General features: G+C 44.1%; 1 protein-coding gene across 3 annotated transcripts in view; it reads right to left on the bottom strand.

The window, feature by feature from the left end:
- nfxl1 (nuclear transcription factor, X-box binding-like 1) overlaps nucleotides 1-9,038 on the bottom strand; it is a 136,749-nt gene extending 127,711 nt beyond the window's left edge. For all 3 annotated transcript variants that reach the window (XM_071334229.1, XM_071334230.1, XM_071334231.1), the window contains exons 1-3: nucleotides 8,951-9,038; nucleotides 7,638-7,920; nucleotides 7,290-7,490 (exon numbers count right to left, since the gene is read on the bottom strand). In XM_071334229.1, coding sequence (XP_071190330.1) covers nucleotides 7,290-7,490; nucleotides 7,638-7,911 — 475 coding nt within the window. In that variant the 5' untranslated portion in view covers nucleotides 7,912-7,920; nucleotides 8,951-9,038. The remainder of the gene's footprint in view (nucleotides 1-7,289; nucleotides 7,491-7,637; nucleotides 7,921-8,950) is intronic.
- Between the last annotated feature and the right edge of the window lie 5,442 nt (nucleotides 9,039-14,480).

The raw sequence follows: 14,480 nt of genomic DNA, 5'->3' as shown, positions 1-14,480 counted from the left end.
GACGGTGACTAAGATATTAAGGGGTCTGATGGTGACTAAGATAGTAGGGGGTCTGATAGTGACTAAGATATTAAGGGGTCGGATAGTGACTAAGATATTAAGGGGTCTGACAGTGACTAAGATAATAGGGGGTCTGATGGTGACTAAGATATTAGGGGGTCTGATGGTGACTAAGATAGTAGGGGGTCTGATGGTAACTAAGATATTAAGGGGTCTGATGGTGACTAAGATATTAGGGGGTCTGATGGTGACTAAGATATTAGGGGGTCTGATGGTGACTAAGATAGTAGGGGGTCTGATGGTGACTAAGATAGTAGGGGGTCTGATGGTGACTAAGATATTAGGGGGTCTGATGGTGACTAAGATATTAGGGGGTCTGATGGTGACTAAGATATTAGGGGGTCTGATGGTGACTAAGATATTAAGGGGTCTGACGGTGACTAAGATAACAGGGGGTCTGATGGTGACTAAGATAGTAGGGGGTCTGACGGTGACTAAGATATTAGGGGGTCTGATAGTGACTAAGATATTAAGGGGTCTGACGGTGACTAAGATAGTAGGGGGTCTGACGGTGACTAAGATATTAGGGGGTCTGATGGTGACTAAGATTGTAGGGGGTCTGATGGTGACTAAGATATTAGGGGGGCTGATGGTGGCTAAGATATTAGGGGGTCTGATAGTGACTAAGATATTAAGGGGTCTGATGGTGACTAAGATATTAGGGGGTCTGATGGTGACTAAGATAGTAGGGGGTCTGATAGTGACTAAGATATTAAGGGGACTGACGGTGACTAAGATATTAGGGGGTCTGATGGTGACTAAGATAATAGGGGGTCTGATGGTGACTAAGATATTAGGGGGTCTGATGGTGACTAAGATAATAGGGGTCTGATGGTGACTAAGATAATAGGGGGTCTGATGGTGACTAAGATAATAGGGGGTTTGATGGTGACTAAGATATTAGGGGGTCTGATGGTGACTAAGATTGTAGGGGGTCTGATGGTGACTAAGATAATAGGGGGGCTGATGGTGACTAAGATATTAGGGGGTCTGATAGTGACTAAGATATTAAGGGGTCTGACGGTGACTAAGATATTAGGGGGTCTGATGGTGACTAAGATATTAGGGGGTCTGATGGTGACTAAGATATTAAGGGGTCTGACAGTGACTAAGATAACAGGGGGTCTGATGGTGACTAAGATATTAAGGGGTCTGACGGTGACTAAGATAGTAGGGGGTCTGACAGTGACTAAGATATTAGGGGGTCTGATGGTGACTAAGATTGTAGGGGGTCTGATGGTGACTAAGATAGTAGGGGGTCTGATAGTGACTAAGATAATAGGGGGTCTGATGGTGACTAAGATAGTAGGGGGTCTGACGGTGACTAAGATATTAGGGGACTGACGGTGACTAAGATATTAGGGCGTCTGATGGTGACTAAGATAATAGGGGGTCTGATGGTGACTAAGATATTAGGGGGTCTGATGGTGACTAAGATATTAGGGGGTCTGACGGTGACTAAGATATTAGGGGGTCTGATGGTGACTAAGATATTAGGGGGTCTGATGGTGACTAAGATATTAGGGGGTCTGATGGTGACTAAGATATTAAGGGGTCTGATGGTGACTAAGATATTAGGGGGTCTGATGGTGACTAAGATAATAGGGGGTCTGATGGTGACTAAGAGATTAGAGGGTCTGATGGTGACTAAGACATTAAGGGGTCTGACGGTGACTAAGATATTAAGGGGTCTGATGGTGACTAAGATAGTAGGGGGTCTGATAGTGACTAAGATATTAAGGGGTCGGATAGTGACTAAGATATTAAGGGGTCTGACAGTGACTAAGATAATAGGGGGTCTGATGGTGACTAAGATATTAGGGGGTCTGATGGTGACTAAGATAGTAGGGGGTCTGATGGTAACTAAGATATTAAGGGGTCTGATGGTGACTAAGATATTAGGGGGTCTGATGGTGACTAAGATATTAGGGGGTCTGATGGTGACTAAGATAGTAGGGGGTCTGATGGTGACTAAGAGAGTAGGGAGTCTGATGGTGACTAAGATATTAGGGGGTCTGATGGTGACTAAGATATTAGGGGGTCTGATGGTGACTAAGATATTAAGGGGTCTGACGGTGACTAAGATATTAGGGGGTCTGATGGTGACTAAGATTGTAGGGGGTCTGATGGTGACTAAGATATTAGGGGGGCTGATGGTGACTAAGATATTAGGGGGTCTGATAGTGGCTAAGATATTAGGGGGTCTGATAGTGACTAAGATATTAAGGGGTCTGATGGTGACTAAGATATTAGGGGGTCTGATGGTGACTAAGATAGTAGGGGGTCTGATAGTGACTAAGATATTAAGGGGACTGACGGTGACTAAGATATTAGGGGGTCTGATGGTGACTAAGATAATAGGGGGTCTGATGGTGACTAAGATATTAGGGGGTCTGATGGTGACTAAGATAATAGGGGTCTGATGGTGACTAAGATAATAGGGGGTCTGATGGTGACTAAGATAATAGGGGGTTTGATGGTGACTAAGATATTAGGGGGTCTGATGGTGACTAAGATTGTAGGGGGTCTGATGGTGACTAAGATAATAGGGGGGCTGATGGTGACTAAGATATTAGGGGGTCTGATGGTGACTAAGATATTAAGGGGTCTGACGGTGACTAAGATATTAGGGGGGCTGATGGTGACTAAGATATTAGGGGGTCTGATGGTGACTAAGATATTAGGGGGTCTGATAGTGACTAAGATAGTAGGGGGTCTGATAGTGACTAAGATAGTAGGGGGTCTGATGGTGACTAAGATATTAGGGGGTCTGATAGTGACTAAGATAGTAGGGGGTCTGATAGTGACTAAGATAGTAGGGGGTCTGATAGTGACTAAGATATTAGGGGGTCTGATAGTGACTAAGATATTAGGGGGTCTGATGGTGACTAAGATATTAGGGGGTCTGATGGTGACTAAGATAGTAGGGGGTCTGATGGTGACTAAGATATTAAGGGGTCTGACGGTGACTAAGATTGTAGGGGGTCTGATGGTGACTAAGATAATAGGGGGTCCGATGGTGACTAAGATATTAGGGGGTCTGATAGTGACTAAGATAGTAGGGGGTCTGATGGTGACTAAGATAGTAGGGGGTCTGACGGTGACTAAGATATTAGGGGACTGACGGTGACTAAGATATTAGGGCGTCTGATGGTGACTAAGATAATAGGGGGTCTGATGGTGACTAAGATATTAGGGGGTCTGACGGTGACTAAGATATTAGGGGGTCTGATGGTGACTAAGATATTAGGGGGTCTGATGGTGACTAAGATATTAGGGGGTCTGATGGTGACTAAGATATTAAGGGGTCTGATGGTGACTAAGATATTAGGGGGTCTGATGGTGACTAAGATAATAGGGGGTCTGATGGTGACTAAGAGATTAGAGGGTCTGATGGTGACTAAGACATTAAGGGGTCTGACGGTGACTAAGATATTAAGGGGTCTGATGGTGACTAAGATAGTAGGGGGTCTGATAGTGACTAAGATATTAAGGGGTCGGATAGTGACTAAGATATTAAGGGGTCTGACAGTGACTAAGATAATAGGGGGTCTGATGGTGACTAAGATATTAGGGGGTCTGATGGTGACTAAGATAGTAGGGGGTCTGATGGTGACTAAGATATTAAGGGGTCTGACGGTGACTAAGATTGTAGGGGGTCTGATGGTGACTAAGATAATAGGGGGTCCGATGGTGACTAAGATATTAGGGGGTCTGATAGTGACTAAGATATTAGGGGGTCTGATGGTGACTAAGATAGTAGGGGGTCTGATGGTGACTAAGATAGTAGGGGGTCTGATGGTGACTAAGATATTAGGGGGTCTGATGGTGACTAAGATATTAGGGGGTCTGATGGTGACTAAGATATTAAGGGGTCTGACGGTGACTAAGATAACAGGGGGTCTGATGGTGACTAAGATAGTAGGGGGTCTGACGGTGACTAAGATATTAGGGGGTCTGATAGTGACTAAGATATTAAGGGGTCTGACGGTGACTAAGATAGTAGGGGGTCTGACGGTGACTAAGATATTAGGGGGTCTGATGGTGACTAAGATTGTAGGGGGTCTGATGGTGACTAAGATATTAGGGGGGCTGATGGTGACTAAGATATTAGGGGGTCTGATAGTGGCTAAGATATTAGGGGGTCTGATAGTGGCTAAGATATTAGGGGGTCTGATAGTGACTAAGATATTAAGGGGTCTGATGGTGACTAAGATATTAGGGGGTCTGATGGTGACTAAGATAGTAGGGGGTCTGATAGTGACTAAGATATTAAGGGGACTGACGGTGACTAAGATATTAGGGGGTCTGATGGTGACTAAGATAATAGGGGGTCTGATGGTGACTAAGATATTAGGGGGTCTGATGGTGACTAAGATAATAGGGGTCTGATGGTGACTAAGATAATAGGGGGTCTGATGGTGACTAAGATAATAGGGGGTTTGATGGTGACTAAGATATTAGGGGGTCTGATGGTGACTAAGATTGTAGGGGGTCTGATGGTGACTAAGATAATAGGGGGGCTGATGGTGACTAAGATATTAGGGGGTCTGATAGTGACTAAGATATTAAGGGGTCTGACGGTGACTAAGATATTAGGGGGGCTGATGGTGACTAAGATATTAGGGGGTCTGATAGTGACTAAGATATTAAGGGGTCTGACGGTGACTAAGATAGTAGGGGGTCTGATGGTGACTAAGATAGTAGGGGGTCTGATGGTGACTAAGATATTAGGGGGTCTGATGGTGACTAAGATATTAGGGGGTCTGATGGTGACTAAGATATTAAGGGGTCTGACAGTGACTAAGATAACAGGGGGTCTGATGGTGACTAAGATATTAAGGGGTCTGACGGTGACTAAGATAGTAGGGGGTCTGACAGTGACTAAGATATTAGGGGGTCTGATGGTGACTAAGATTGTAGGGGGTCTGATGGTGACTAAGATAGTAGGGGGTCTGATAGTGACTAAGATAATAGGGGGTCTGATGGTGACTAAGATAGTAGGGGGTCTGACGGTGACTAAGATATTAGGGGACTGACGGTGACTAAGATATTAGGGCGTCTGATGGTGACTAAGATAATAGGGGGTCTGATGGTGACTAAGATATTAGGGGGTCTGATGGTGACTAAGATATTAGGGGGTCTGACGGTGACTAAGATATTAGGGGGTCTGATGGTGACTAAGATATTAGGGGGTCTGATGGTGACTAAGATATTAGGGGGTCTGATGGTGACTAAGATATTAAGGGGTCTGATGGTGACTAAGATATTAGGGGGTCTGATGGTGACTAAGATAATAGGGGGTCTGATGGTGACTAAGAGATTAGAGGGTCTGATGGTGACTAAGACATTAAGGGGTCTGACGGTGACTAAGATATTAAGGGGTCTGATGGTGACTAAGATAGTAGGGGGTCTGATAGTGACTAAGATATTAAGGGGTCGGATAGTGACTAAGATATTAAGGGGTCTGACAGTGACTAAGATAATAGGGGGTCTGATGGTGACTAAGATATTAGGGGGTCTGATGGTGACTAAGATAGTAGGGGGTCTGATGGTAACTAAGATATTAAGGGGTCTGATGGTGACTAAGATATTAGGGGGTCTGATGGTGACTAAGATATTAGGGGGTCTGATGGTGACTAAGATAGTAGGGGGTCTGATGGTGACTAAGATAGTAGGGGGTCTGATGGTGACTAAGATATTAGGGGGTCTGATGGTGACTAAGATATTAGGGGGTCTGATGGTGACTAAGATATTAAGGGGTCTGACGGTGACTAAGATATTAGGGGGTCTGATGGTGACTAAGATTGTAGGGGGTCTGATGGTGACTAAGATATTAGGGGGGCTGATGGTGACTAAGATATTAGGGGGTCTGATAGTGGCTAAGATATTAGGGGGTCTGATAGTGACTAAGATATTAAGGGGTCTGATGGTGACTAAGATATTAGGGGGTCTGATGGTGACTAAGATAGTAGGGGGTCTGATAGTGACTAAGATATTAAGGGGACTGACGGTGACTAAGATAATAGGGGGTCTGATGGTGACTAAGATATTAGGGGGTCTGATGGTGACTAAGATAATAGGGGTCTGATGGTGACTAAGATAATAGGGGGTCTGATGGTGACTAAGATAATAGGGGGTTTGATGGTGACTAAGATATTAGGGGGTCTGATGGTGACTAAGATTGTAGGGGGTCTGATGGTGACTAAGATAATAGGGGGGCTGATGGTGACTAAGATATTAGGGGGTCTGATAGTGACTAAGATATTAAGGGGTCTGACGGTGACTAAGATATTAGGGGGGCTGATGGTGACTAAGATATTAGGGGGTCTGATGGTGACTAAGATATTAGGGGGTCTGATAGTGACTAAGATAGTAGGGGGTCTGATAGTGACTAAGATAGTAGGGGGTCTGATGGTGACTAAGATATTAGGGGGTCTGATAGTGACTAAGATAGTAGGGGGTCTGATAGTGACTAAGATAGTAGGGGGTCTGATAGTGACTAAGATATTAGGGGGTCTGATAGTGACTAAGATATTAGGGGGTCTGATGGTGACTAAGATATTAGGGGGTCTGATGGTGACTAAGATAGTAGGGGGTCTGATGGTGACTAAGATATTAAGGGGTCTGACGGTGACTAAGATTGTAGGGGGTCTGATGGTGACTAAGATAATAGGGGGTCCGATGGTGACTAAGATATTAGGGGGTCTGATAGTGACTAAGATAGTAGGGGGTCTGATGGTGACTAAGATAGTAGGGGGTCTGATGGTGACTAAGATAGTAGGGGGTCTGATAGTGACTAAGATATTAGGGGGTCTGATGGTGACTAAGATATTAGGGGGTCTGATGGTGACTAAGATATTAGGGGGTCCAAATCCTAATGACCATGTTAAATTTGGTTAGACCCACCCTATCCCTATGGGGCTAGTTAGGGACCATCAGTAAATTACACAACGGGACAATATGTTCAAATGTCAACAGCTCCAAATTACAAGGACTCAAAAACGTCCAACTATAAATTGTAGAAATCCATATACTGATGTTGAAAGCATTTAACGAGACAACTAAAATATTGTCCCATTTACATTGTGTAATTTATCCCCAGAGATAACTATTCAGAAACTTCCAGAAAGACAATGATATAGTGGTTTAACAGGCTGACTTGGGACTGTGTGATCAACAGGGATCAGACTCAAGCACGAGCCACACATCAGTATGTGTCGTCTCACCAGTCTGGTCCGTGTAGGTGGTGAGCGTCGAGGCCAGAATCTGCCCTCGTTTACCGTCCTTCCCCTGGACCTTCCCACCATCATCGACTATATCATCGACATCATCGTCTGAGGAGGAGCTGTACTGGCTCTGAGACAATCGCTGAGCAGCAGCCTGGTTGGACTTCCTGATCTCCTCAAACTTGGATTGGCTCGATGCAGCTGTCAATAAATAAATACAAGTAATCAATCAATCCAGATAATCAATCAATCCAGATAATCAATCAAGACAGATAATTAATCAAGACAGATAATTAATCAGTCAGTCAGCAAGCACACTGACAGACAGACAGAGACTCTCTCACTCACTGTGTTGTGAAGGTGCTACCATGTTCTTCCCTCTGTTAACAGGCTGTAGCTGAGCAGTAGTGTTCTTCCCCCTCCCGTCTCCTCCTCTCCCGTCTCCTCCTCTCCCCCGCCCGTCTCCTCCTCTCCCCCTCCCATCTCCAGCCCACACACCACTAGGAGCCTTAGGGGATTCTGCTGCCGGGCCTGCTGCCCTCTCTCTCTGAGGTCGCGACGTTTGACCCTGTGGCTGACCCCGGCCACGACCCCGACCCTGCTGACGCCAGGCCGGATCCATGGTGATGACCTGCCACATTACAGGACATTAACATGGTGATAACACATACATGATCACTGAGTGTTTCTGTTTTACCAAAGACCAGTGGTTCATATCGTATGGACCTTAACCCAACACCTAGCGACCCCATAAAGAGGATCTCTTGACATAGCAGCTGGGGCATGGGGTTACAGCTTTAATATCTCAAACATGTTTAATTGTGCTCCTAAATGTATTTATTTATTTTTTACATTTTTAAACTTACGCGCACAGGTCCTCCTTGTAAGAGGGGTCAGTGTAGAGCCCTGTGCACTATATTATAGGGTGCTATTTGGGACACACTTTGTCCCATACAGTAGGTGCTGTTACTACTTGTTGCGTAACGTCAGCAGACTGACTCCTTCCTACAGTCTTTATGACGTGTCTCTCTCTACAACCCCTGCCAGACAAACCTATGGAGACCGACTCCGTCCCAAATGACAACATATTCCCTATGTAGTGCGCTACTTTTATACAGGTCCTCGGGATGCACCCCTGACCTGCGAGAGAGGGGGACTTCCATGCGCCGGCCCGAACATGCAGACTGCTACTAAGCATAAATTGATAGCCCAGCCCCCCCCATATCAGATGTAAGCAGAAAGCAGATTGCGCGTCTGAATAAGTTAGCTAGCTGATGAAAGCTAGCATCATATACCACCAACAATCCACAGGGCTAGCTATGTTTCTACAGAGGGCTAGCTAACAAACTCGCCGACAGTTTACTAGTGAGAAAAGTTATAGCTGGCTGTTTTTAAAGGAGTTATCGCTGAACTAGCGAGTTCACCAAGGGTTGAACGAAATATTATATACCATTGCAAGTTCATGTTGTTGGTGACAGCTAATAGCTAGCCGGCTAACAGACGGCTAGCTCGCTATGTCATTCAGGAAAGTGATAGCGACTCTAGCTATCACAACAAATACACAACTGCATTACAACATGCATTACAGTACTGAGCTTTGAGGAATTAACTAACTCTGAATTCTGTAATATTGTTTGTTTCATTGATTCATGCAGACATACCAGACTGTTCACTACACGCCGCTCGCCTATACAGGACCACTCACTGCGCAAACTCCAACCACTGTGGTGGAGGCTGGGAATTGTAGTGATTAACAGTAGTCGTTGTCGCTTCACTCACTGGTGAGCCGGTGTCTCAAAAACTACAAGTCCAAAAGTATAACGAAGTAAAAGGGGGCTTTGCAACGTGTCATGTGCAAGAAGTCCACTACACATAATGTTGGGTTACGGCTGTAACCTTGGTTCTCTGAGTAGTGGAACGGGTAGCTTAACGATCTATGGAAACACCTCATGCGATGTGATTGAGATGCTGAATATGTTCACTGTCTGTTACTCCACTAGAACTAGGCTGGACACATGACATTTTTAACAACGTTTTTTTCTGATAAAAAACGAGTTAATTGCATCCACTGTTGAGACCAGTTTCATAATATGACCATATTTCCCAGCTGCTTGCCGTCGTTTTGAAATAATCACAGAAAAACAGGACTTGTTTTAAGGCATTTTGTTCACCCTGCCAGCTCCTTTTAGTTCTATTGAGCACCGTGGCACCAACTCGCCTTCCGGACGTTCTATTGTCCAGCCTACTGGAACCCCACGTAAGAAAGGCATGTACGGTTGGCGACCCGTTACTCTACTCAGAGAACCAAGCTTACACCCGTAACCCAACATTAAGGTAGCGGGTCGCCAAATGACCTATGGGAGAGGCTGTACCAAAGAGGTCATTCGGACAACAGTGGGATAACTCAACTTAGTCCAGATGAGGCCCTGGGACATTCTTGTATACACCACAGGATGCAAAGTAACATAAGTACTCAATAGGGTAAAACAGATTTTTCAACTGTGGCATACAACCGTATACACAAGCAAGCTGGAACTTACAACATGAGGCTTCCAACAGCCCCACTGATGCTTGATAAGTGGGTGATTTTGCAAATACGGACCTTTTTGTGTCTCAGGGTTCGATTTTTAAGATAAAATGTTAATTTAGATTTTTTTTACTTCACATCCATTAAGTAGAGACTAAAAATAACCTTAATGCCCCTGTTTAAAATTTCACATCCATTAAGTAACCTTAATAAATAAGGTTAACCTTAATAACCTTAATGCCCCTGTTTAAAAATAGAGTCAAATAAATGGAAACTGCATACAGTGCATTCAGAAAGTGTTCAGACCACTTGACTTTTTCCACATTTTGTTACGTTACAGCCTTATTCTAAAATGGGGAAGAGGAAGCCTAGTCAGTTGTACAACTGAATGTATTCAACTGAAATGTGTCTTCCTCATTTAACCCAACCTCTCTGAATCAGAGAGGTGCGGGAGGCTGCCTTAATCGACGTCCACGTCATCATCAATCTACACACAATGCCCCATAATGACAACGTGAAAACAGGTTTTTTGAATTTTTTGGCGAATGTATGAAAAATAAAAAAACAGAAATACCTTATTTACATAAGTATTCAGAACCTTTGTTATGAGACTCGAAATTGAGCTCAGGTGCATCCTGTTTCCATTGATCATCCTCGAGATGTTTCTACAACTTGATTGGAGTCCACCTGTGGTAAATTCAATTGATTGGACATGATTTGGAAAGGCACACACCTGTCTATATGAGGTCACATAGTTGAATGTGAATGTCAGAGCAAAAACCAAGCCATGAGGTCGAATGAATTGTCCGTAGAGCTCCGAGACAGGATTGTGTCGAGGCACAGATCTGGGGAAGGGTACCAAAAGATTTCTGCAGCATTGAAGGTCCCCAAGAACACAGTGGCCTCCATCATTCTTAAATAGAAGAAGTTTGGAACCACCAAGACCCTTCCTAGAGCTGCCCGGCCAAACTGAGCAATCGGGGGAGAAGGGCCTTGGTCAGGGAGTTGACCAAGAACCCGATGGTCACTCTGACAGAGCTCCAGAGTTCCTCTGTGGAGATGGGAGAACCTTCCAGAAGGACAACCATCTCTGTAGCACTCCACCAATTAGGCCTTTATGGTAGAGTGGCCAGACGGAAGCTACTCCTCAGTAAAAGGCACAGAATGTAGTAGGATGTAGTGATCACAATATAATAGCCGTATCTAGGAAAACCATAGTTCCAAAAGCTGGGCCTAATATAGTTTCTAAGAGGTCATACAATAAGTTTTGTAGTGATTCCTATGTTGATGATGTAAATAATATTTGTTGGTCTGTGGTGTGTAATGAGGAGCAACCAGATGCTGCACTTGACACATTTATGAACTTGCTTATTCCAGTTACTAATAAACATGTACCCATTAAGAAAATGACAGTAAAAACTGTTAGATCCCCTCGGATTGATGAGGAATGAAAACATTTTATGGTTGCGAGGGATGAGGCAAAAGGTACGGCAATTAAGTCTGGCGGCCCAACTGATTGGCAAACGTCCTGCAAATTAAGACATCATGTGACTAAACTAAATACACAAAATAAGAAACTACATTATGAAACAAAGATAAATTATATAAAGAATGATAGTAAAAAATCTTTTGGAGCCCCTTAAAATACATTTTGGGGAAAAAAACTCGGCTCCATTTACATTACATTTTACATTTAAGTCATTTAGCAGACGCTCTTATCCAGAGCGACTTACACATTCATTGAATCAGATGACTCATTCATCACAAAACCCACTGATATTGCCAACTACTTTAATGACTTTTTCATTGGCAAGATTAGCAATCGTAGAGATGACATGCCAGCAACAAACGCTGACACCACACATCCAAGTATATCGGACCAAATTATGAAACACGAGAATTGTACTTTTTAGTTCCGTAAAGTGAAGTCGGTGTGGAAGAGGTGAAAAAAGTATTGTTGTCTGTCAACAATGACAAGACACAGGTCTGACAACCTGGATGGTAAATTACTGAGGAGAATAGCAGACAATATTGCCACTCCTATTTGCCACATCTTCAATTTAAGCCGACTAGAGAGCGTGTGCCCTCAGGCCTGGAGGGAAGCTAAAGTCATTCTGCTACCCAAGAAGAGTAAACGCCCCCTTTACTGGCTCAAATAGCCCACCAATCAGCCTGTTACCAACCCTTAGTAAACTTCTGGATAAAATTGTGTTTGACCAGATACAATGATATTTCACAGTAAACAAATTGACAACAAACAAATGATTGTGGAGGCTGTCTTGTTAGACTTCAGTGCAGCTTTTGACATTATTGATCAAAGACTGCTGCTGGAAAAACGTATGTGTTATGGCTTTACACCCCCTGCTATAATGTGGATAAAGAGTTACCTGTCTAACAGAACACAGGGGGTGTTCTTTAATGGAAGCCTCTACAACATAATCCAGGTAGAATCAGGAATTCCCCAGGGCAGCTGTCTAGGCCCCTTGCTTTTTCTAAATCCATGTGTATGTATAGTGTGTGTGTGTGTGTGTGTGTGTGTGTGTGTGTGTGTGTGTGTGTGTGTGTGTGTGTGTGTGTGTGTGTGTGTGTGTGTGTGTGTGTGTGTGTGTGTGTGTGTGTGTGTGTGTGTGTTGCTTCACAGTCCCCGCTGTTCCATAAGGTGTATTTTTATCTGTTTTTTAAATGTAATTTTACTGCTTGTGTCAGTTACTTGATGTGGAATAGAGTTCCATGTAGTCATGGCTCTATGTAGTACTGTGTTCCTCCCATAGTCTGTTCTGGACTTGGGAACTGTGAAGAGACCTCTTGTGGTATGTCTTGTCTTGTGGGGTCTGCATGGGTGTCCGAGCTGTGTGCCAGTAGTTTAGCTCGGTGCATTCAACATGTCAATACTTCTCATAAATAAAAGTAGTGATGAAGTCAATCTCTCCTCCACTTTGAGCCACTTTGAGCCAGGAGAGATTGACATGCATATTATTAATATTAGCTCTCTGTGTACATCCAAGGGCCATCCGTGCTGCCATGTTCTGAGCCAATTGCAATTTTCCTAAGTCCTTTTTTTTGTGGCACCTGACCAAAACTAGGGCCTGTAGGACCTGCCTTGTTGATAGTGTTGTTAAGAAGGTAGAAACTAGGGCCTGTAGGACCTGCCTTGTTGATAGTGTTGTTAAGAAGGTAGAAACTAGGGCCTGTAGGACCTGCCTTGTTGATAGTCTTGTTAAGAAGGCAGAGCAGTGCTTTATTATAGACAGACTTCTCCCCATCTTAGATACTCCTGAATCAATATGTTTTGACCATGACAGTTTACAATCCAGGGTTACTCCAAGCAGTTTATTCATCTCAACTTGCTCAATTTCCACAGCAAATGTAGAATTACTGATGCTAGCATTGGATGTGCTCATGGAAGTAGAACAACTTGTGTCATCGACAGGTGCAGGTGTAGTACTGCTGGTAGTAGCAGCTCCTTCAGGGTTATCTTTGGTCTCTTTGATGCCTCTCTGATTAATGCATGGTGGTGGCAGCATCATGCTGTGGGGATGTTTTTCATCGGCAGGGACTGGGAAACTGGTCAGAATATAAGGAATGATGGATGGCGCTAAATACAGGGAAATTCTTGAGGGAAACCTGTTTCAGTCTTCCAGAGATTTGAGACTGGGACGGAGGTTCACCTTCCAGCAGGACAATAACCCTAAGCATACTGCTAAAGCAACACTCAAGTGGTTTAAGGGGAAAAAATTTTATGTCTTGGAATGGCCTAGTCAAAGCCCAGACCTTCCAATTGAGAATCTGTGGTATGACTTAAAGATTGCTGTACACCAGCGGAACCCATCCAACTTGAAGGAGCTGGAGCAGTTTTGCCTTGAAGAAAGAGCAGAAATCCCAGTGGCTAGATGTGCCAAGCTTATAGAGACATACCCCAAGAGACTTGCAGCTGGAATTGCTGTAAAAGGTGGCTCTACAAAGTATTGACTTTGGGGGGGTGAATAGTTATGCACGCTCAAGTTTTCTGTTTTTTTATTTTATTTCTTGTTTGTTTCACAAGAAAAAATATTGTGCATCTTCAAAGTGGTAGGCATGTTGTGTAAATCAAATGATGCAAACCCCCCAAACATCTATTTTATTTCCAGGTTGTAAGGCAAGCAAATAGGAAAAATGCCAAGGGGGGTGAATACTTTCACAAGCCACAGTACCCCTACGCTCTGTATTTTCCCTGGCTGCCCCACCACCACAGAAAGCACTGAGCTAGGCTGAAACACCTGCATTTTGGAGCTGCCTTACTCAAGAAAGCAAAAAAGAGACCATGGTCATGCAGTTTTATTAACTCAATGATATACAGTACCAGTCAAACGTTTGGACACACCAGCCACCCTAGTCTCTCTGCTACCGCACAGCAAGTGGTACCGGAGCGCCAAGTCTAGGTCCAAGAGGCTTTTAAACAGCTTCCTTCTACCCCCAAACCATAAGCCTCCTGAACAGCTAATCAAATGACTAACCAGGCTATTTGCATTGCCCCCCCACCCCCAATACGCTGCTGTTACTCTCTGTTATTATCTATGCATAGCCAATTAAATAACCCTACCTGCATGCACATAATTACCTCAATTGCCTCGACACCGGTGCCTCCGCACATTGACACATTGACTCTGTACGGTACCCCTGTGTAT

The sequence above is a fragment of the Salvelinus alpinus genome, chromosome 11, assembly GCF_045679555.1.
Source record: "Salvelinus alpinus chromosome 11, SLU_Salpinus.1, whole genome shotgun sequence".
NCBI lineage: Eukaryota > Metazoa > Chordata > Actinopteri > Salmoniformes > Salmonidae > Salvelinus > Salvelinus alpinus.
This window is presented reverse-complemented; position numbering and strand designations above follow the sequence as displayed.